Source organism: Solanum stenotomum, chromosome 1 (genome assembly GCF_019186545.1).
Source record: "Solanum stenotomum isolate F172 chromosome 1, ASM1918654v1, whole genome shotgun sequence".
Classification (NCBI taxonomy): domain Eukaryota; kingdom Viridiplantae; phylum Streptophyta; class Magnoliopsida; order Solanales; family Solanaceae; genus Solanum; species Solanum stenotomum.
Genome location: NC_064282.1, coordinates 85,250,841 through 85,274,229, shown reverse-complemented (window position 1 = coordinate 85,274,229; position 23,389 = coordinate 85,250,841). Strand labels below are relative to the sequence as shown.

Below are 23,389 nucleotides of genomic sequence, written 5' to 3'. Positions count from 1 at the left end.
GAAATATAGTCAATGCAATAGAGTCTGACTGAACTGTGGGAGCTACTAATAACCGACATAAAAGAACATGAGCTAAATGTGGAGTCCGATGTATATGCCCCATCGAGAGGACCCAATATACCCTGCTAGAGGTATAGAGGCATGCTGGCGTGATCACTAAACTGATGTTGCCCACAGAGGGGACTTACACCTATGTGGCTCGTAGTTCTGAGACTATATGGGTACGCTGAAACCCTAGTCCAATTCGGTATTATGCTACTCCCAATAGATTAAGTGGTTAACACATTTTGACTAAGTTTCTGTAAATACTGGATAGCTCGAAACTGAACATGCAAACTGAGAATACGACAATTAATCTGATAATGATGCATTCATAAACTGAGGCATGTAAAACTGAATACTGAAATATCTGAGCTAGCATGTGTAATTCAAGAACTAAAGAAATACATAGCTAGGGTTTTGAAATTCATGCGATAAACTGAGCAATAACTTGATAATCTGATTTGGAAGATTTATATAACTAATTCATGATGATCCTCTGTAATTCTAGAACCCTAGGTCTGTTCATAATCATGGAATCAAGAATCTGACTGAATTCTAGGGACCTAATGGGCGAAAGGAACCTACTAGTGAAATCCCACATACCTGGTGACGAATTCCACGGAGAAATCTTTCGATTTCGAGGTTGGAACTGAAGAAACCTCGCTGCGTTCTTGAACTAGGGTTCTTGACCTTTTTCTCCTCTCTTGATTCTAATTTTTTAAGTTTTGATTAATGAATTGACTTGGATAAGTTCTAGTTATGTTTCTAGGTTTAAACTGATTAAAACCCCATGATTTAGGGTTTAAATGACGCATCTAAGGGGTTAAACAAAATAGGAAAAGACCAAAAGACCTTTAAATTGTCTGATATCGGAGTGACTGACGGACCTGACTGACGGTCCGTCAATCAATCGACGGTCCGTCGATTGGGTCCGTAGGTCGAGTTTGCCTGACAGGGCTTTACTAAAACGAGCATAACTTTTTACTCGGAGGTCGTAATTTAGGAAACTTGGTGGCGTTGGAATGATAATTCAATTATCTATATAACCATAGGTCATGGGACACATAATTAATTTTTTTCTAAGAGTTATGACCATCTGAAGTTGACCCGTCAGAATTTTTAGCTAACTGGCTGCTAACCTTCGATCTACTGTCAGACCTACGGACCGTGGATCGAACGACGGTCCGTGCTGGTCAATCGTAGTTGATGTCAGAGGCTGGGTAAAGGAGGTCTTGATCCATGGACACAGACCACGGGCCGTGGTCTGATCTACGGACCGTGGGTCTGTCCGTGAGTCGAGACTTAACCAATTTTATGAGCTGGCTAGGGAGGGGTTGCAGTGGCGAACACGGACCACCAGCACGGACCGTGGTCTGACCTACGGTCCGTGGATGGCAACCGTGGGTTGCACCTGCAACTTCTCAAAATCTGCATTTTTGGTCTTTTCCAGATACGGGGTGTTACAGGGGTACTATGGACATTTATATCTGCCATAAAGGGGAAGTTTTTATCAAAACAGCATATGTGACCAATGAGTCTTTTGAGACCACATGCAATGAAGTGGATAGACCTAATAAAGAATCTACCAACAAAGTTGGTGAAGGTCTCAATGCACCTTTAGGGAAAGAAATAACATTTATTGATGGTAGAGATCAAATTGTCGGGGTCCAACAATCAAATCTGATAGAAAATGGCAGCAAAAACACAAATGAAGTTGAAGATGAATTTAAGTTTTCTAGTGAAGATGAAGATTCGGAGGAATATGAAGTAGAAACTATTGTGCATAGTGATGTTGAAAGTGATGAGAATGTTGACTTTTCTAGTGACGAGGATGGTTATGGGACTGATATTCATGAAGAGCTGAGCATAGTTAAGAAGCATTTGAAAGCATATTTGAAGAAAAAAAAGAGCCAAGGAAAAAAAAATTGCTGAGTGTTTTCTGGGAGAAGTTGGCATAGATCCTGGTTTTGAAGACATTGATAAACCCAAGTAAAATTTAACTGGTAAGCTAGTAGGTGATGAGCCTTTTTACGACAGTTCTGATGCCGATAGTTTTAAAAGTGAAAGTGAGGGGGAAATAGATGTTGGAAGATCTGATATTTTAAGGGCAAGAAAGAAGGACAAAAGGGTCTCATATGATCCAACATGGAAAAAAGTTGTGTGGCAACTTAATATGGTATTTGAAAATGTGAAAAAATTCAGAGAAGCTTTGAGCAAGTATGCAATTGAGAGAGGTTGTCAACTGGATAAGATCTACAATGATCAAAGAAGGGTCAGAGTAAAATGCAAAGCTAATGGCTGTCCTTGGATACTTTATGCAAGCAAAGATTTCAAATCTTCTGATTTCATTATAAAAACCTACAATCCTAGACATAAGTGTTATAGGACCAATATCAACACAATGTGCAACTCTAAGTTTTTGGCTAAGTACTATAAAAGTAGAATTGTTTCTCAACCTTGCATAAAGGGATGGAAAATACAAGATTTGGTCAGGACAGACATGAAATTGTATGTTGGTAAGTTTGTGTGTTTGAAGGCCAGAAAAATGGTGTTAAAAAAGATAGTGGGTGATCATGTTGTTGAGTTTAGTCGAATCTATGACTACAAAGATATGCTTCTTGAATCAAATTCAGGAAGCACTTGTGTGGTGAAAGTGACAAATTGTGATGATGGAAAAAAATTCTTTCATTCCTTTTATATTTGTTTTTCAGCTTTGAAAAAAGGATTCATTGAGGGTTGTAGAAAGTGCATTGGGTTAGATGGTTGCTTTTTGAAGGGAATATCTAAAGGCCAGCTACTTGTTGCTATTGCAAAGGATGGGAATAATCAGATGTTCCCAATAGCATGGGCTATTGTTGAAACTGAAAGTAGAGAAACTTGGACTTGGTTTTTGAGAATCTTGAAATCTGATTTGGACATTAATGATGAAGGAGAAGGATTGACTATCATAAGTGATATGCAAAAGGTACGATTTTTAGCCTCTGGTTTCAGCTTTTTTAGCCAATATTAGCTACTATTTTCAGCCTTTTTAGCTACTGATTTTACAAGTTTTAGTTAATGTGTTTTAAGTAATTTTAACTACTAATTTAAGCTCTTTTTTAACCTCTGTTTCATCTCTTATAATCTAATTTCAACTACTGATTTCATGATTTTTTAGTTGATGTGTTATAAGTAGTTTTAACTATTGATTTCAGCATTTTGTAAGGACCTTTTGATAGTCCATAACAACATTCTATCTTGTCCACAAAATTAGAAACTCTAGCGGTACTTTGTTATTCAACTTGTTTAGCTATTGTTTTTTTTTTGTTTGCTACTATTTTCATCCCTTTTAGCTTTAGTTGTTAAGTGATTTTAGTCTTAGTTGTGCGTATTCTTCACTTTTGATGCCACACTTGTATTGGATTAACAAAAAATATACTACTTTTGGCTAATTCAACATGCCCTCATTGACATTTTTGAAGAGTCCAAGCAACATATATTTTAGTTATTGTTTTGAGTGATTTTAACCACATAAGTTTTTCAGGAATTATAGTTAGTTGTTCAGGAGTTGCTTCCAGAATGTGAACAAAGAATGTGTGCAAGACATATACTTGCAAACTGGTCAAAAAACTGGAAAGGTGTTAAGGAAAGAAAGAGGTTTTGGGCTTGTGCTAGATCAACATTTGAAGCTGAACTCAGGAAGAACTTGGATAAATTAGCACAATTAGGCAAAGATATTTCTAATGACTTGGCAAACTTCAATCCTAATAGATGGTCCAAAGCACAATTTAGGACATCCTCAAAATGTGACAGTGTGGATAACAATATGGTTGAAAGTTTTAATGCTTGGGTGTTGGGTGCTAGGCACAAGACTATCATCAGTATGCTTGAAGAAATAAGGAAAAAGATAATTAAAAGATTCACTAAAGTGATAACATTTGTAAATAGTTGGACTCATGACATATCTCCAATGGCAATGTTGGTGCTAAATACAAATATGAAGAAGTCAATGAGGGTGGGAATTAGTTGGAATGGTGATATTGGGTATGAAGTGAAAGATAGTCCATATATACATGTGGTTAACCTAATTCAAGGAACTTGCACTTGTAGAAGTTGGGGATTGAAAAGGATTCCTTCTGCACATGCAATAACAGCTATACATCACGATGAAGCTAATCTCCTTGACTCGATTTGTAAGTGGTACAAAAAAGAAACCTACCTGAAAGCTTATAAACATTTTTTACAACCAGTAACAAACATGAAGATGTGGCCCGAGACATCGAATTCAAAAGTTGAGCCACCTCCTGTTAGGAAAATGCCAGGAAGGCCTGGTAAAAAAAGAAAGAAGGAACTTGGACAGGTACCAAGTTCTGGAAAGCTTCCAAATAGGGGAAAAACCATGAGCTCCGCTTGTAAGTCAAAAGGTCACAATATAAGAACATGTCCAAACAAACCTCCAGCCACTTCAGAGGTACATTTGATTTCTATTAACGTTTATTTATAGTGTATTATTACCGTTAACACTTTCAAAATTATTCTTTGCATAGGGTATTACTACATCACAAGCATCTGCCAGTAGTAAAAGAAGTGGCAAGCAAAAATCTCACCCCACTCAAGCAGTACAACAATCTCAATCTTCTGAACCATCTCAAGCAATAGTGCAAAGTGACAATGGTAATAGAAAAGGTGTAAATAATGCATTTAAGAGGCCAAGAGTAGTGGGTCATGGAGTATTTGTGAGCAAAGATGATTTTATTTGTGCCGAGGTAAAAACGAGAGTTAATAAGCTTATATTCTTGATTAAACTTCTTAAAAATAATTTAACGACTCTTTATTACTTTACAGCAAGGAAGATCTATTAGTAGGGTAATCAAGAATAGAGCACAAGAGAAACTGATAAGTTCAACTATTGTCACCGGTGACCTTGGGTGTGCACCAAGTAAAGGTCTTAAATGGAAGGGGAAAAGTGCTATCACAGGAAGACAACTTCAACATAAAAGTGTTTTTCTTAGACAGAAGAACATCAAGTCACAAACTTCATCACAAGGTGCAGCAAGAACTGAAGGTGTTTAGGGATGATGTGGCTGATATTTCATGTGGCTCGAACTATTTTTAAGTCGCGTATTTTGGTTGTGAATAAGACGATATCGACTTTTAGTTGTGAACTTTGATGTTACTAAATACGGTGACTGATTTGCAGCTCAAGTAGTTATTGTAAGCTACTAAACATGGTGACTGATTTTTCATGTGGTTCGAACTGTTCTTAAGTCGTGTATTTTGGTTGTGAATAGGATGGTATCGAATTTTGGTTATGGATAGGATGGTATACTGATTTGCAGCTCAAGTAATTTAATATTGTTGTAGGTTGCTCGGCAAATTGAAGCATTACTTGGTTTTAGTGTTTCTATACTATACAAACTAGAGCCGATCAAATTTTTACTTCGAGCTACTAAAAATGCTTTGGTGACTTATGTCCTTAGCTGCTCATAGTTGTTTAAATAATCGTAATCAAAAAATGATTGATGAAGTAGTCTGTAAAAAGCAACAATTCAATAGAAAGAAAATATGCTCTATTTGGTGGCATAATGATACCACAAATATAGTCTAACCAGTTATTAAACAAACAAAAAAAATAGAATCTGATGTCATGGACAATTACTCACCCCTCAAATTATTAAAGCTACCAAAGGGCGTCGTGGATTCCTTGTATGGCATCATTGATATACAAATATCAGTCCCTTTTGAGCGAGCTTAAGCAACTAGTGTAACATATAATTTAAGGTGTGTTTCTCAAATTTATGAATGATAGTTTAGGTGTGTTTCTCACCTCCTAATAGTTTAGGTGGGAAAGTAGTCAAACAATTTTATAGTTTAGGTGTGTTTTGATATTTTATTTTTTGAAAAAGAAGAAGCCATGTGGACGAAAATCAAGGCCACACGCGCGCAAAAGAGTGTGTACACACACATTTGGTCCAATCAGCACAGAGTTGTGTTTTTCAAACTAAAGTGTAATAGTTTAGGTGTGTTTCTCACACTTTCAATAGTTTGGGTATGAAACTCAAAAAAAAGGCATAGTTTAGGTGTGTTTTAACCACTTATCTCTTATTTTTGCTAGATTTTTTTTTCCACTTTGACTTGTATTAGTAACTTAGTTACTTTTGCTAGAATTTTTAAAATTTTGGTTTGTATAAATAATTTAGCTAAATGTATTGTCAACACCAATCATTTGATCCTTTACTATTCTACTTTTTCTTTGTTATGAAGCAAAATTAACATAATTGTCACATTTAAACAACAATAACAAACTATGATGATTAGGAGTTTCATTTTTATTATACTTGCAAAAAATGTTACTAAAAAATAAAATATTAGTTTCATGATGCCATTTTTTTTTGCATATGTAACAATCTGTTTTCTTCGCCATCCTTTTTGGTTTGAAATGTATTTATAATTTTTATGCAGTCACCGATTATTATATTTTCTTTGTTCATTTTTTGTATTTTCACCCCTTATTCTTATTTATTTATTTTACAAATAAAATCAATGTGTAATTAGTAATACATTTAATGTCTAATAAAATTATACATTTAAATTATTTATAATTTGTGTCTCGGCATCTTACTTGTAACTTCTAATATTAAATATTATTCGTAACTATTGTATGTTTCATTTTTCATAATTCTTAATAATATTTAATTAATGTTTAAAAAATTATAATATACAAATGTAATAATAAAGACATAACAAAAATTTCAATTTTGTTTTTGCGAAATCAAAGTTATTATAGAAAATTAGTACTCCTACAAAAGATAGAGGAAGTTGAAACATATAAAATATTTACAATGTGATACAATATATGGTTATTTCAACATATTACCTCTTATTCCATTTACTTCACCACGATGAATATTTTGTTCTACTATATACATATAAAAAAAAATACATTATATTTTATATGTTTAAAAAAAATGAAAAAACATATGATATTGCAGATGAAGAGAAATATTAATATTATCTATATATTCGATACTAACCTAAATATAAATATTACACATTATTATCTTATAAATATTCCATATAGTTCACGCGGATACGGTCACTAGTTATACTATAACTTCAAGCCTTTTGTAGTGAAGTGTATACTTTACTCATTAACTTAACCAAGGAAAGCAAAGAGATTACAGAATATTATACACAAAATTCAGAACAAAAAGTAGAAATACTGCACTTTCTATATCCCTCAGTCTACTAAAACAGGAACCATCTAAGCAACTAATTGAATACGAAAAAAAAAAATCGGGCTCTTCGAAAATGGACCAATAATCAACCAGTGTGTAACTGCAACTCAAGCAGCAGCAGAACCAAAGAGACTCCAGTTGTGCACTTTGAAATTAGAGACTGCAAGTTTAAAAACTTCAGCCATTGGCGTAACTCCAGACTGTGCAGCAGGTACAGCCATGCCTGCCCCGACTGCAGTAGCACTCTCACTCAAGGGGCTACAATCACAAAGGTAAACAAAGAAAATGTTAAGACAGCAAGCTAATTTATAGCTTTAGGAACAGCAGGAATAAACCGAGTTAACGTCCAAACTTACTTAATTACTAGAGGCTCATATGCAGTTATCAGTACATCAGTCCCAACTTCCTTAAGGCGAATGTTTGCCAGGTACACCTGAATGGGACACGATCAGATCTCATCTTGCAGTTAAAACTGCATCGGGGAAGGTGTGATGGGGTGGAATGGGAATGTACACACTTACCTTAACCAAGTTCTGTGCTTCCCTCCCTTGTCTTCCCTTAGCAACTGCCTATGAATTGAATATGGTTGATCAGGATTAGCTTGACAACATGAAATGATAAATTTTACCAACTAATTAAAGAAATTTATGAAATTTTACAACTTGCTGGCTTTTATGTCGATGACTCTCATCCTAGGTGAAAGTTTGTGTGTTGGGAGAACTAACAATCTTCACATCTACTTTCGTTTTTCCAGAAAAAAAATTCATGCAAATGTGAAGGAATAAGGAAGATAACTTTCCTTTACGAAAATATCTACCTATTAAAAGTAAAAGAGAGGAAAGTATGTGGCTAGAGAACTATAAATCCTCTTCTAAGAACATGCATTTCAGAACATTGTCAAATAACATTATAGAGGAGCACCATACTAAGTTCCTAATCCAACAAAAAAATTCATGTGCATCTTGCCAGGTCACTTGATGAATATACTACATGTAAAAAATATAGAGAAGATGGCCAAACTGCGGAGTTGATATAGGGACAACAAAGCAAATTCAAGTCATCAAGGCCATGAGTCATAATTTTCAGAAAATCGTTATCACATATTGGTATTGGGGATGGCAACTTGTCTCCTTATATAGTTATATGGACTTGGCAATGCTCCCCTCTTGAGAGTGCCATATCTATCAAAAATTAGACAATGGATCTGCCAACTTTGTGAAGAAAACTACAAATTCTAAAACTTGTTTCATACAGGAGCACAAACTATGGAATTTACTGTAAAGAGAATGAACGTTCCTTCTTTTCTTTTTTCTTTTTGATAACCGTGGTGTAAGAGAATGGAGTTCTTAGGATTTCTAGAGATGCTAAATAGTCATTAAGCAAAAACGATGCTTCTCCCTAATGGTATATGACCTTCATGATAACTTCCCCATGATGACAGATGAAAACAGCATTTTCTTTAAACACTAAAACAGCTTTTGTTGCCATCGAAACAATGTCATACACATGAAGATCCATAGAAATAAGATACCAATTGAAGTTGAGATCATACATAAGCACTTCTAAAATAACACTAACATACCATTTGACCAACAGCGGTGGTGATGACAGCAGGCATGTTTCTATAGCACAATTCAGGGGCCTCAAACACTGCTGACTGCTCAGTGATCTGTAGATATAAACCGAAAAAAATCAACAAGATAATATCTGAGATGTGTAACCTAACCTGGGCTTAACCAATAAGCAAACTGCAAGATTCAGAGAAATGAACAAGTTCAATATTTCACATTTCATGTAAAAGAATTCCCATTTATATGAGTGTGTAAATACAAGAACAATTATTTTGCAATGCAATACTGGACCTTGAAGAAAAACTCCGAGAGTTGTCAGAGTACTGAACTACTTTAACCAAGCTCAAAGAGATAATACCGGAAATCATAAATTCATTTGAAAAAACTGAAATTAAAACAGAGAACTAAACAGTGATATATGGAGGAAATCCATTGATTTACTACCAGCACTACAAAGCTGACTAGCAGCATTGGATAGACAATTCAGTTTGGATCAATAATTAGCTTAAGCTCTGGGAAAGATGCATTATTCACTTGGGACGTATGAAAACGAGAAAGATGACGTTGGAGATCTCCAGACCAGCAAATCAAATAGAGCACTCCAGGAAGCAATGCCCAACGAAAAAGCCAAATGTTGATCCTTCAACCCTTATGTCTGGTTGCAATTCATTCTTTCTATCCCAAGGAAGTAATGGTCTTTTTCTTATGTAGCTTCCTTCCTGGTTTTGCTAGGACCAGTTAATGGGAAAAAGAAGACAAATTCCATTTTACTCTGCCCTGCTTACCATTTCAAAGGGGCAAAAAAGTCACTCTACCCTCTGTATTTAAACGGATTACCAAAATGCCTGAGTAGAGCATGAGAATTCACACCTAAAACTTGAGAAACACAAGGTAGCTGGGTTTTGAATCAGGAACAAGAGTCGCAATAGTTTTTAATACCAAACACCTGATACAAATTAGGTCCAATCTAGCTCGTTCAGTTTTGCAGTGCCTCCGTGTTCCATTTAAAACTTTTTTGTTTGGGTAAAACCCTTGGAGAACTATTTGTTCAGTCAGTGCCTCAGTCCAAAACTAATTGGGTTGGATACATAAATTATTTGTACCCGTTATGCTCAATTTTGAATTATTTGAGAGATCCAAAGAAAGTATTGAGAAAAAAAGGTAACAAATAAATAACAACAGTCCATATGAACAAGTCAAAGAATGGTAGTCGTTGGCATGTGGTCATCTCCCTACATATTCACTATCTCGAAAAGCATATAAAATGTTAATCAAACAGAAACGAAGAGAACAAAAATTATGTAATCCCAAAACAGTTGATCTTCTCTGAAGATAGGAGAAGAGCTTACTGTAGTTCCCTCAGCCTCTTGTTCATTGGCAAGGTCTTGAATAAACCAAGTGGCACTTCCACTGTCTGCTACATCCATCTTCAGATCCAGAAGCTCAATTATCAAACTCTCATCGCGCTCAGGGTCCACAAACACCTCCTGCATTCAAACAATCAAAGTAAAAACAAATTCAAACAGAAGATTAGAAAAAAATAATGAGACACTATCCAAAATAATAAAAAAATCCATTATCTCTTCCAAGATTGAACTTTTATAAATAACAATACAAGTGTACTTTTCCTATTCAATCAAAGGTAACCAAGAACAAAGGCAACAAACCTCGTATAACTTAAACAAATAAAACAAAGCAAATCTGAACAAAAGGATGTAACACAATCAAAAATAAAATAATCCCAGAAATTTCATCCAAGACTGAACTTTTACAAAGGAAATTGCAAATGAGGTTGTATCATGTATAGGGGAACACGGTCTCAAGTATGTGGAGGACTGATGCGGCAACACATGGCGAGCAATAACACACTATGTTGATTGGTTTTTTCAAAAATGTCACCCCGATTCTCCAGAAGTAGTGCATTTTTGGAGATCCAACACAGGTACAAGCGTACGACAACATTTTTGGAGAGAAAAGCAACATAGATAACAGGTTACTGCAGTCCACAGTAAGGAGCACTGAATAACACCTCGGGTACATGACAAATGAGTGCAACCCACTTCGGGGAAGATTCCGAGACCCATGTCTTGCCGTTAAGGCTCATCTAGCTCCAAAGACATGGGACCAAACGCAGAACCACAACCGAGCAAGACAACAATAAGATAGGCTTGACAATCCACAAATCACAGAAAGTACAGAGATTCTCACTAGCAGTACACAAACATCAGAGTTTCTGACCCAGTAATGTGAAACTACCACAAAAGGGTAAATTCTACAAAAAGCTACTCCCTATTATTTCTCTATAAAAAAAAAACCACTAAGCCATTTTGTATTTAGGGGTTCCAGAATTCTAATAAAACACTACACAGTACACATTACTTTTTCTATTGAGCTACCTTGTTTCCAATCTGTGTGCCCTTAAACCACCACACTTAAAAATTCAACTATACCAATTTACAGATAAAACAAAGGTTGGCTCAACAAACCTGATGATCAGGAACTTGACGAACATTACTAACATCCTGCAAAACGAATGAAATCGAAGCAAAACCCTTAATTAATATGAAAAAATTGCAAAATCATATAAAATTATCATTTTGAAAAGGAAAAAAAACCTGGAAACGGATAGGGAAAGTAGTGGAAACAGCGCCACCGAAGAGAGAACGATCAGCAGTAGAATCACCAGCCATATTCAAAATTCTAACTTTTCCCCAAGAAAAATTCTATGTAATATATAAATATAAAATATTATAGTAGTAAGTAAAAAGAACTAGACAAACCCAGAAAATATATACTATACTGCTATGAATTCTTCAACGATAATGCTTGCTTTTAACGCCAAATTCAAAAAAAAAAATTATTTAAAATAAGAAAAAATAAACTTCAACAGCTTGATTTGAACGCAAGTTCAAATTTTTGTTTACAAATTTATTTATTTTTTAAAAAAAAAACATAGTTGGAAAAAAAATAAAAAATGCTAAGTTTAAATAAAAAATAAAAAAAAGATATATCAAATTTTTGTTTACAAATTTATTTATTTTTTTAAAAAAACATAGTTGGAAAAAAAATGCTAAGTTTAAATAAAAAATAAAGAAAAGATAGTATCAGAGCCAGGTTTCGATCCTGGGACCTGTGGGTTATGGGCCACCACGCTTCCGCTGCACCACTCTGATAATGTTGTTAATGTTTCTCATCAAAAGCTATATATAATTAGAGAGAAAAGACATAAAGACACAATCAAAGTTGTCCCGTATTTGCATAAAGACACCTTAACTTTCAAAGTGTCCTATCACCCCCACAGAACTATTTAATATCGTTGTAAATGGGCCATTTTGACCCATTCCCTTGTCTGGGTTGTTACCACGCACATGAGGCGCGCCATTCCGTGTTTTTACTGCCATGGACCAATTTAAAAGTGCCACGTGTCATTTTCTTTCTTTATTATTAATTATATAATCAATTTATGTCATCTTCCCCAATTTTAAACCCAAAATAGCCCTAATTTTTTGATTCCATGATTTTTTCCATAGCAAAATCAACCTGTAACAACGAAAAACTATAATATCCTAACAATATCTTAACAATGGCAACAATAGGAGCTCGATTCCAACACTTTTACAAGAAAATTTTAATAATCCCTAAAATCATAATAATCAAAAAAAGAGAAGATTTTTATCATATGATGTAGAGCCCTAACATGTTAGACCTTCAATCTCCAAGAATCTTCACGAAGACACATAAACAACAAGATTATCAACAACAACACGACGAGAAAACTTTTCTATTTCTTTAGATTTTAGGGAAAGTTGAAAAATAAGAAAAGAAAAGAAGAAATGACTTTCTTCAAAGAACAGGGTCGGGTCGGGTCTTTTCTCATCATAGGGTGTGCGCTACACGCGCCACTAAATAGACGAGGGAATGGGTCAAAATGGCCCATTTACAACGATATTAAATAGTTTTGTGGAGTGATAGGACACTTTGAAAGTTAAGGTGTCTTTATGCAAATACGGGACAACTTTGATTGTGTCTCTATGTCTTTACTCATAATTAGATGGATATAAATTGTAAATTTGTAATAGAGAAATTTTGTAAGCTAAAAACATTCAAGGGGATTCTCTTTTTTGCATTTTTCAAATTCTTAAATAATTTTATTTTCGAAACAGATTTGACAAATAATGTCTTCAATGTGCAAATTTCTCTTTCCCAATTGATTACCTTTTGATTGCAAGATCAAGAACTCAAACACTCCAACATGATATTTATTTTTATTTTTTTGAAAAGATCATTGACCAATCAACGAGGTAAAAAAAAATCACCTTACGATTGAAGGTAAAATTCGTCACAGATTTAAGAGGAAAAGAAATTAAGGTTTCATTTGTTTACGCTTAATAGAAGTCTAAATCTACATGGTTCAGATCATAGTTATCAAGTTTGTTTATTTTCAAGGTTTGAATCTTAATGATTTAGTGCGTTTGTTTTTCTTATTTTACAATAACTTAATGAGTTTGAATTATTAAGATCTATAACAAAGTTTTAACATTATTAAGATGTCTATTTAAGAATTTCTTACAAATATGATTGTTACCGCTACTCAATCTTCTTTCACCCACCACGTATAACCATCATTTCAACCACAACTATTCACCACCACTTACCATCCTCATCCCAACCACAACCACTACCATCAATCACCAAAATCAATTTTCATCACTATTAGCCATCATTTGCAATTGTACCATCAACCATTGCTACATCCACTAATTACTATCAATAATTATCACAATTAAGTCAACATTATATATCGCTAACCGTTGTCATCATTCATCACAATATACAACCATTAGATATCAATGTCATTTCACTACTAATTATTAGTCGCCAACAACAACAACTATAGTTAATCACTATTGTTAGCCATTATACCATAAACTACTATCCACAATCACTATCATTAGTCAACATCATCTCAAATTGACTCATACAATCACCATCGTTAATCATCACAATTGTCAATTATCATATAAAATTTTTAAAATATTTTATAAATATAATATTAGATCTATCTTATACTTAAAATATTTGTTATTTTTTAAATGAAGAAAAAAAATTATATATTCAAATTTCGAGAAAACAAACAATTTAAACTATTTAATATTCAAATCTTAATGCAACATCTTACAAACTCAGATCTCTAAATCTTAATATGTATCTTAATATTCTGATGAAAATTCAAATTCAAATATCTTAATCTTAATAAAAAGAAATGAGGCTTTAACATTCAATTTAATTACAACAAAAACAAATAGCTTTGAATTCAGGTATAAAAAATAGGGAAAAAGGACAAATATACCCCCGAACTATCGTAAATAGTATGTAGATACCCTCCGTCATACTTTTGGGACATTGATGCCCCTGTCGTCTAAAAACTAGAGCATATATACCCTTCACTCTAACGGAAGACTAAATAGGGACACGTGGCACAATCTTATCCGTCGATCCGATATTCAATAAATGTTGGTCAACGGATAAGATTATGACATGTGTATGCCCGTTAGTATAAAGGGTATATATGCTCTAGTTTTTGGACGGCAGGGGCACCAATGTCCCAAAAGTATGATGAAGGGTATCTGCATACCATTTATGATAGTTCGGGGGTATATTTGTCCTTTTTCCCATTCATATTAGTTGTCCACCTTATTAAATTAAGAAAACATTAATTAATTTTTTTCTATATTATCTTTGCAATTAATTTTTTTTGGAAGTGTTCACATTTGTTTGTAAAATTCTCAAAAAGTTTTTTAAGAGGTAAATTAGTAAACTTATCTTCTTATTTATGATTTCTTAATATACATGTAAAAAATAAAATAATCAATTAATATAGAACAGAGAGAGTTATTAATAAGACTCTGATGCTAATTTTTATGTTCTCTGATAATTTCTTCTTAGTAATATCAGATTTGTACATGCATGTTCGAAAATAAATTATTATATACATATCTTTTAGGGGAAAAGGACAAATATACCCCCGAACTATCATAAATGGTATGCAGATACCCTTCGTCATACTTTTGGGACATTGGTGCCCCTGCCATCAAAAAACTAGAGCATATATACCCTTTATACTAACGGACATACACGTGTCATAATCTTATTCGTCGACCGACATTTATTGAATATCGGATCGACGGATAAGATTGTGTCACGTGTCCCTATTTAGTCTTCCGTTAGAGTGAAGGGTATATATACTCTAGTTTTTAGACGACAGGGGCATCGATGTCCCAAAAGTATGACGGAGGGTATCTACATACCATTTACGATAGTTCGGGGGTATATTTGTCCTTTTTCCCAATATGAAAACACGATATTTCTTAAAATGATCAACTAATATGGGATCGGGGGAGTAGGGGTGCTCGTGGTTTGGTTTGGATCGGTTATTGGTTAAAACCAAAACCAAACCAATCTAGTCGGTTTTTTGAATTTCTAAAACCAAACAAATAAAAACCACCGATTTAGTTATTGTTGGTTTGGTTCGGTTTGGTTCAATTTTTCTGATTTTTTCAATTTGAAAGTAATAAATTTCTTGAGGACATACATATCTCGATAAACACAAATTAGTACATGAACAATCCACAAGAAAGCTACTGTCGGTTCAATTAAGCAATACTAAAGTTATCATTCCACGAACAATTAAGAAAAAGTGTGACTATCTTACGTGATGTAGGGTAGGTAAAAACTAAAGTATGAATTTTGATGGACTTCGACCAAGAATTGTAATGGTTAGGCTAAAATTTAAGTGTTAGACTTGAGAAAATGGTAAAGTTAAATACTTAAGTTAATCAAAATTTTAAAAAATATTTATATTTTATTTATATATAATATATAAATAATTATAAAACTTATATATCTAATTTATCGGTTCGGTTTAGTTATTTTTGTTGTTATTTTTTTTAGTAAAATCAAAATCAAACCAAATAGTATCGATTTCCAAAATTTAAAACCAAACCTAATCAAACCAAACCAAACCAAACCAAACCAAACCAAATATCAAAATTTAAATCAATTTGATTCGAATTGCGATTTCGTTTGATTCTTTTAACCATAATCATGAACAACGCTACAAGTGAGTAACTGATTGCATTGAAATGAAGAAAAAATTATTGAAGCTTAATACAACTCATACTATTAGTGAAGATTAATGTGAGAGAAAATAACTCTTTAATTAAAAGTTTTGAACACAAAGAAACTTAAATAAATAGCTTTATGGTGACACGTATACGACAGGTGTATCCTATTTGAGGTGTAAGGTTGCAAGACCCTTAACTTGACGTTCCCTGGTAATTATGACCCTTAATTTTGGTTGTACACAAATAGATACTTAAATTTGTATAAATTTGAATAAATATACATTCGTCCTACATGACAATTTTATGACCTACGTGGCGTCCTACATGTATTATGATTTATGTCATGTAGGACACGTGTGTCTACTTGTTCAATTTTATACAAGTTTAAGTGTCTACTTGTGCACACTCAAAGTTGGAGGGCATAGTGTAATGACCCTCCTGGTCATTTCTGTATATTGCCTTATGTGTGTTGTTTAGAGCATTCCTGTAGCGATCCCAAGTCATTTATGACTTGCTGGGACTGACAGTTCGGTCACCTGGTCGTTCGTTTGGTTATGGTGTGAGTTTTAGTGTTTTGGAGCTTATGAACCTTGAACAATCATTTTCAATCAAAAGTTCGAGAAGATGACATCGAAATCCAATTCTGACGATTCCATCAGCTTCGGAGGGGTCATTTTAGGCTAGTAGTATGGTCGGCATAACTCCCGAGGTTTTCAGTGTGAGTCGGTGCGATTAGGCGTTTTAACTTTAAGTTTAAGCCTAAGTTTGACTTTGGTCAACATTCGGAGTAAACATGCTCAGATAAAAATTCCGTCAGAGCGGTTAGCTCCAGAATGTCAAGTTTGGTCTAGATTGACCTTTCTTTTGTGTCTCGAGGTTTTTGATATTTTTTCGAAGCTCTTTTGTAGTTTTTGACTTAAAATGCCATTTGAGTGTGGAACCCACTTTTTTGTCAAGATGACCTCGTATAGAAATTTTAACTGTGCCATTGAGTCCAGAATATCAAATTTACTATGATTGCATATATCGTTTGCGTGCACAGGGTTCCGAACGAGTTCGGAGCGCCCTGTTGGAATTTTTTTAGTTTTGAAAATTATTGCAGAAAATCTGCTATAAATGCAGAAAATCAGCAACGTTTCCCAAACTTCAAACCCTCACAACTCTCTCATTTCAAGTCCAAATTCAGTGATTCAAAGGTTCATTTTGTGAGGTTTTTCACAAGGAACGCATTGGTGAGCTCAGATAGTGATTTGGGGTCCCCATTTGAGGTCATTTTCGTAAAATACCTGCTGCCACGACCCTTTTTATGAGCTTGATTTTGGAAAATTTTGAGACTTGTTTTCTCAGTCATTCTAGGTCCGATTTCAGTGATTTTTGAGGCTATCTTGAGTGGTTTTTCGAGGAGAACGTCGTGGTGTTGTCACATTTCACTGGAGACCTCCAGTTTTTGGTAAATATACTGATTCAACTGCTGTCCCATTTCTAGTTTTTGAGAAAATTTGGGTTTTGGTTGCATGTTGATATTGTGTTGTTCCCGAGCCCCGAATTGTGTCCCATTTTGGGACATGAGCTGGGGGAACTGGTTAGGACCCACTTTTGGGGTTAATTCTAAAATTTTCAGCGCGGGTCCCACTTTCCCCGTTTTGACCCCGAAATTGGTCCATCTCCGTTTATTGTGATTTTGATGTCTAAATGACTGTAATAACGTTGTGAATCTATTTTTGATAGCGAGGCAGCGTTTCGAGGAAATTCGAAAAGGAAAAGCTCCGGAGAAGTGATTTAGGAGCGCGTGTGATCGGCCTACAGGTAGGCTACGGTTTTCCTCTCTTAGATTTGAGCTTGAGAGTGTGAATGCATGTTGATTAGTTGGGATTTGGGTTGGTAGTGATTGAATCATGCATAGGTGTTTAGAAATAATGTTTTCGACATATTTCGGGAATTATCGGGTAACTGTGAGCATGTTTTGTGTTATTAATTGTCCCTCTTTGCTATGTGGAGTACTTGTATGCTCGATGACTATTTGTTGAAGCATTTGTGCCTTAGTTTAGGTTTGACTAGGGCTTGCCTTAAAAATACATGATTCGGATCCGATAGGCATTAGTTTTGCCCCGACGCCGCTCGGCCAGCTTAGATCCCTGTAGACTGGTGTAGCATACTTGAGCCTGATAATTTGGGCCTTAGCTAGGCGATAGGTTTGCTCCGATGATAGTTATCCTTATTTCCCCGATGTTACAACTTCAAGAGTTACGTCGGTGACACTAGTTCTGCTTCGCGATTTGAATTTGATTTTCGATTTGGTTCCAAGACTTACATTGATTGGCTAGGTGTGGACGGCGATTCACGGACATTTATGAGAATAGATCGATTGAGACTCTTTCAGCAGCTACATTGGCACCTTTATAGAGCATCTGGTTAGAGTTCCGGCCTCTATTGCCCAGATACTTATATAGAGCATTCGGTTAGAGTTCTGGCCCTATTGCCCGGATACTTATATAGATCATCCGGTTAGAGTTCCGGCATTAGATACTTGATACTTGTGATTGGTTACTTGGGTACTTCTGGTGAGCATCCGGTTCGAGGTCCGGCCTCCGTACTGTCAGATTTTACTAATTGGGGTTGAGGTTCTGATTCGTGTTCTCCGTTCTTGGGTTCTCATATGCAATTCTCTTTAGTTATAGTTATTTTGTGTACTCGTCAAGCTTGTAGGGGTCCTTTCGGGGTTTTATTTAACTTGTGCACGAGTGTACCTTCTGGGCTTATGGGGGTCCAGTTAGGTGTAGTTAGCTTATATATTACTTCAGCTAGTTCTTTCTACACTCATGTGCATTCCATTGTTAGTTAGATTTTCATTCTTGACTTCGATTTGTGTTATTCCTTCCTTTCATACTGCCTTTACTTTTCAAGTTCAGTCGGCCTATGACGCCTACTGGGTACTTGTTGTTTTGGTACTCATGGTACGCTCTGCATCTGTTTCGTGATGCAAGTCCGGGCACTAGTAGCCAGCGTTGATCGAGCTTGGAGCAGACTGATCCGGAGACGGGAGTGAGCACACGGCGTTTTGTACTATTTCACTCTCCATCTGTATATATAGACTTGTCTTTTACCTTCCAAGACAGTCCAATCTCTGTTGTCCACTTTTGGGACTTGTACTCATTTTGTAGTAGCTTTGTACTAGTGACTTCCAGGTTCTGGGAGGGATTTTTATTTGTATATATGTTTTGGTTTACTTCTGTATGTTTATATTGTTATTTGCCTACTCTTGTTTAGTTTCTACCCCAGACCCATTACTTGTTGTTCCGGGTTACGTGTTGGCTTACATGCTGGTGGGTTATAGTAGGTGTCATCATGACTTGAGAAATCGGGTCGTGACAAGGTGGTATCAGAGCCCCATGTTTATCGATCTCACTTGTAGAGAGCTAAAGTGTAGTAGAGTCCTGCGGATCGGTGCGGAGACGTCTGTAACTTATCTTCGGGAGGCTACAGGATGTCTTTAGGAAACTTTCCTCTTTTTATTCGCTTTCGTGCAGCGTGTGTCTTATTGGTTTCTGAAAATCGCACTTGTTTCACTCTTTCGCAGGATGGCTCGCTTGCGAGGTGGCGCGGCTAGGGGTGGCGCACCAGGCCTGCCAGCAAAGCCTCAGCTTGGGGTAAACGCCGACCCCGAGGTCGAGGCAGGGCTGCAGCACCAGCTCGAGATAGGGAGGAGGAGCCTCAGGCAGCATGTGTACCTCCACAGCCGATGGGCCGGGGGCTTGCCCAGCCACCACCTACACCAGCTGTAGCTGCAGCTCGTGATCTTCATGCTCTGTTGACTCAGATACTAGCAGCTATTGGGGAGATGCGACAGGCACTAGCACCAGCTTCAGTGCCGCAGGGTCAGCCTGCCACAGCGGCACTAGAGATTCAGCCGCCACCAGTTCATGTGGCTGTCGTGTCAGACTTAAAGGACAGGGAGATGCCATTGCGTAAGCAGAAGATGCTCGGGGTATTCCAGAGGTTGGCACTGCCGATATTCTCAGGGGCGATTGGGGAGGATGCCCACGAGTTCCAGCTCACTTGTCGGGAGCAGCTACAGTCATTAGGCATCTTGGAGTCGAGAGGAGCTAACTTCACCGCTCATCAGTTTCGTGGGCCAGCCAGGCAGGGTAGCGCTCGTATCGAGAGTCTAGACCAGTTGGATCGCCTCATGTATCTTGGAGTGAGTTCTCAGAGGCTTTCTTGGCCCGGTTCATGCCATGGAGCGTCAGGGATAGGCTTCGTGATCAGTTCTCCAGATTAGAACAGGGCCCTATGACCGTCTTAGAGTACGAGATGAGATTTCATGAGTTGTCTCGACATGCTACCATGATCCTGCCCACAGAGAAGGAGAGAGTTCGTTGTTTTGTACGTGGGTTGCGGTACCGTCTGAGGGTCGACACAGAGCATTTGGTTTCGGTCGGCCGTTCATTTCTTGATGTTGTCGACTATGCCTAATCCATGGAGCATATTCATCGCGAGGGCCAAGGGGGCAGCGATAAGAGGGCACGCTACCAGGGCAGCTACAACGGGTCCCAGACTAGAGGGAGATATTCCTATGATAGGCCCCGCCAGGGGTTCCAGCAGGGTCAGTCCAGTCGGCCTGTTCAGGCGGCATTATCTACTTCTGAGGGAGGCCAGCATCAGCAGAGTGGTCCTAGTACGGGCCAGAGTTCGAGGGGATCAGATTCCCTCCCTTCCTACCATGGCCGGGTTACTTCAGGGCGTTCAGTTTCGAGGTGTTTTAATTGCGGTGCACTTGACCATTGGTCCAGAGGGTGCCCCTGGCGATGGCGAGGGGTGATTGTACTAGCTCCCCTTGCACCTAGACCAGTTTCAGCAGTGCCCCCTCCATTTATAGGTGGTGGTTAGGGCCAGGATCGTCGAGACAGCCGACAGGGTACCAGAGGCGAAGCTCGGGGAGGTAGGTTAGGTAGTAGATCAAATGCATCGGGCAGAGGTGCTTAGGGCCATTTCTATGCAGCCCCGGCGAGGGCGGCGGCTGAGGCATCTGACGATGTCATTACAGGTACACTTTTATTATGCCATCAGCCTGCTACAGTATTATTTGATCTTGGGTCCACATTCTCGTATGTATCTGTTTATTTTGCTCCTCGATTGGGCATGAGGTCTGAGTCTTTGGCAGAGCCGATTTATGTTTTGACCCCGGTGGATGAGTCCTTAGTAGTGGATCAGGTATTGCGATCTTGCTTAGTGACTATCCAGGGTTATGATACTAGAGTTGATCTTATTTTGCTAGATATGGTTCATTTCGATGTGATTCTGGGCATGGACTGGTTATCCCCTTACCATGCGGTCTTGGATTGCTACGCCAAGACTGTTACCTTAGCGATGCCTGGCATTCCCCCAGTGTTGTGGCAGGGTGCTTATAGTCACACACCAACGGGGATCATCTCTTTTATGCGAGCTAGGCGGTTGATTGCTTCTGGGTGTTTAGCTTATTTAGCCTATGTGCGAGATGTGAGTAGGTAGGGCCCTTCAGTTGACTCAGTTCCTGTGGTTAGAGAATTTGCAGATGTGTTCCCTACAGACCTACCTGGCTTACCCCCAGATCGGGACATTGATTTTGCCATAGATTTGGAGCCCGACACTAGTCCTATTTCTATTCCGCCTTACCGGATGGCTCCTGCAAAGCTCAGGGAGCTCAGTGTGCAGTTAGAGGATCTCTTAAGTAAGGGGTTCATCCGTCCGAGTGTGTCGCCTTGGGGTGCTCCTGTTCTGTTTGTGAAGAAGAAGGACGGGACTATGAGGATGTGCATTGACTACAGGCAGTTGAACAAGGTGATGGTGAAGAACTGTTACCCCATGCCTCGTATTGATGATTTGTTTGATCAGCTTCAGGGTGCCACCGTGTTTTCTAAGATTGATTTGAGGTCCGGGTACCATCAGCTGAGGATTAGGGCAACAGACATCCCTAAGACTGCATTTAGGACCTGTTATGGCCATTATGAGTTCTTGGTGATGTCATTTGGGTTGACTAATGCCCATACTGCCTTCATGGAGTTGATGACACGTGTGTTCATGCCATACCTTGATTTATTTGTTATCGTCTTCATTGATGACATACTGGTATATTCGCGGAGCCGAAGTGAGCATAAGCAACATTTGAGGATAGTGCTCCAGACTTTGAGAGATCAGCGACTTTATGCCAAGTTCTTAAAGTGCGAGTTTTGGCTTGAGTCTGTATCATTCTTAGGGTACGTGGTGTCCAAGGAGGGTATTGGGGTTGATCCGGCGAAGATTGAGGCTATTCGTGATTGGGATAGGCCCACTTCTGTTACTGAGGTTCGTAGTTGCGTCGGGTTAGCGAGTTACTACAGACGCTTCGTTGAGGGCTTTTCTACTATTGCAGCCCCGTTGACTCGATTGACTCATGTTGATGTTCCCTTTGTTTGGTCAGAGGAGTGTGAGGCGAGCTTTTTGAGGCTCAAGGAGTTATTGACCACCGCTCTTATATTGACTCTTCCAGTTGAGGGCGAGGGCTTCACGATTTATTGTGACGCATACAGCGTTATTGATGCAACAGGGTTGGGTTATAGCTTATGCGTCGAGACAACTTAAGATCCATGAGCGCAACTACCTTACCCATGATTTGGAGCTGGCGGCGATAGTTTTCGCGCTTAAGATTTGGAGGCACTATCTATATGGGGTTCGTTGTGAGATCTACACTGATCACCGGAGCCTCCAGTATCTTATGAATCAGAGAGACCTTTATTCGTGGCAACGTCACTGGATTGAGCTGCTAAAGAACTATGACCTCTTTATTTTTTACCATCCAGGCAAGGCGAATGTAGTAGCGGACGCCTTGAGCCGGAAGGCGGGGAGTATGGGTAGTCTAGCCTTCCTTTCTGTTTCGGAGCGACCGTTGGCTTTGACTGGATGATCAGACTTGATATTTCAGATTCCAGGCGGGTGTTAGCCTATGTGGGAGTTCAGTCGTCTTTGCTAGATAGGATATGTGGTTGTCAATTTGAGGATGAGTCTTTGGTGGCACTCAGAGATAGGGTATTGGCAGGTCCAGGCAAGCTATCTTAGATTCGGATGGGGTTTTGAGATTCGATGGTCGGTTGTATGTTCCGAGAGCTGGGGGTTTGATTCAGTTGATCTTGAGTGAGGCCCATGATTCCAGATATTCCCTCCATCCGGGCACAGCTAAGATGTATCGTGATTTGAGGCAACATTATTGGTAGAGCGGTATGAGGAGAGATATTGCCGACTATGTATCCCGTTGTCTGTGTTGTCAGTAGGTGAAGGCCGAGCATTTGAGGCCTGGTGGAGAGTTCCAGAGATTACCCATTCCAGAGTGGAAGTGGGAGCGTATCACTATGGACTTCGTTGTGGGGTTGCCTCGGACTTCTAGAGGTGTTGACAGCATTTGGGTCATCGTGGATCGATTGAC

The 23,389-nt window shown here is 37.8% G+C and overlaps 4 protein-coding genes across 4 annotated transcripts in view; 3 read left to right on the top strand and 1 right to left on the bottom strand.

Moving 5' to 3' along the window:
- LOC125864367 (sphinganine C4-monooxygenase 1-like) overlaps positions 1-23,389 on the top strand; it is a 752,368-nt gene that overhangs the window by 614,973 nt on the left and 114,006 nt on the right. The gene's annotated exons all lie outside the window — the stretch shown is intronic.
- LOC125857984 (uncharacterized) lies at positions 2,216-3,052 on the top strand. The gene has a single exon (XM_049537645.1). It carries the CDS (start codon positions 2,216-2,218, stop codon positions 3,050-3,052), a length of 837 nt encoding a protein of 278 aa, XP_049393602.1.
- Positions 3,765-5,180, top strand: LOC125864533 (uncharacterized). The gene is made up of 4 exons (XM_049544555.1): positions 3,765-3,772; positions 4,426-4,492; positions 4,569-4,787; positions 4,867-5,180. Exons 1-4 carry the CDS (start codon positions 3,765-3,767, stop codon positions 5,092-5,094), a joined length of 522 nt encoding a protein of 173 aa, XP_049400512.1. The 3' UTR covers positions 5,095-5,180.
- Positions 7,145-11,648, bottom strand: LOC125864469 (uncharacterized). Its single transcript, XM_049544489.1, has 7 exons — positions 11,446-11,648; positions 11,317-11,352; positions 10,180-10,317; positions 8,842-8,928; positions 7,781-7,828; positions 7,616-7,692; positions 7,145-7,517 (listed from the first exon to the last, which is right to left on the bottom strand). The coding sequence occupies exons 1-7, from the start codon at positions 11,518-11,520 to the stop codon at positions 7,367-7,369; spliced, it is 612 nt and encodes a 203-aa protein (XP_049400446.1). The 5' UTR covers positions 11,521-11,648; the 3' UTR covers positions 7,145-7,366.

Coding starts and splice junctions, on each gene's coding strand:
- LOC125857984 (XM_049537645.1), top strand. CDS start 2,216: ATGGTATTTGAAAATGTGAAAAAATTCAGAGAAGCTTTGAGCAAGTAT.
- LOC125864533 (XM_049544555.1), top strand. Junction 4,493..4,568: donor AACCTCCAGCCACTTCAGAG/GTACATTTGATT, acceptor TTCTTTGCATAG/GGTATTACTACATCACAAGC. Junction 4,788..4,866: donor ATGATTTTATTTGTGCCGAG/GTAAAAACGAGA, acceptor ATTACTTTACAG/CAAGGAAGATCTATTAGTAG.
- LOC125864469 (XM_049544489.1), bottom strand. CDS start 11,520: ATGGCTGGTGATTCTACTGCTGATCGTTCTCTCTTCGGTGGCGCTGTT. Junction 8,929..10,179: donor AAGAGGCTGAGGGAACTACA/GTAAGCTCTTCT, acceptor TTATATCTACAG/ATCACTGAGCAGTCAGCAGT. Junction 7,518..7,615: donor TATGAGCCTCTAGTAATTAA/GTAAGTTTGGAC, acceptor TTGTGATTGTAG/CCCCTTGAGTGAGAGTGCTA.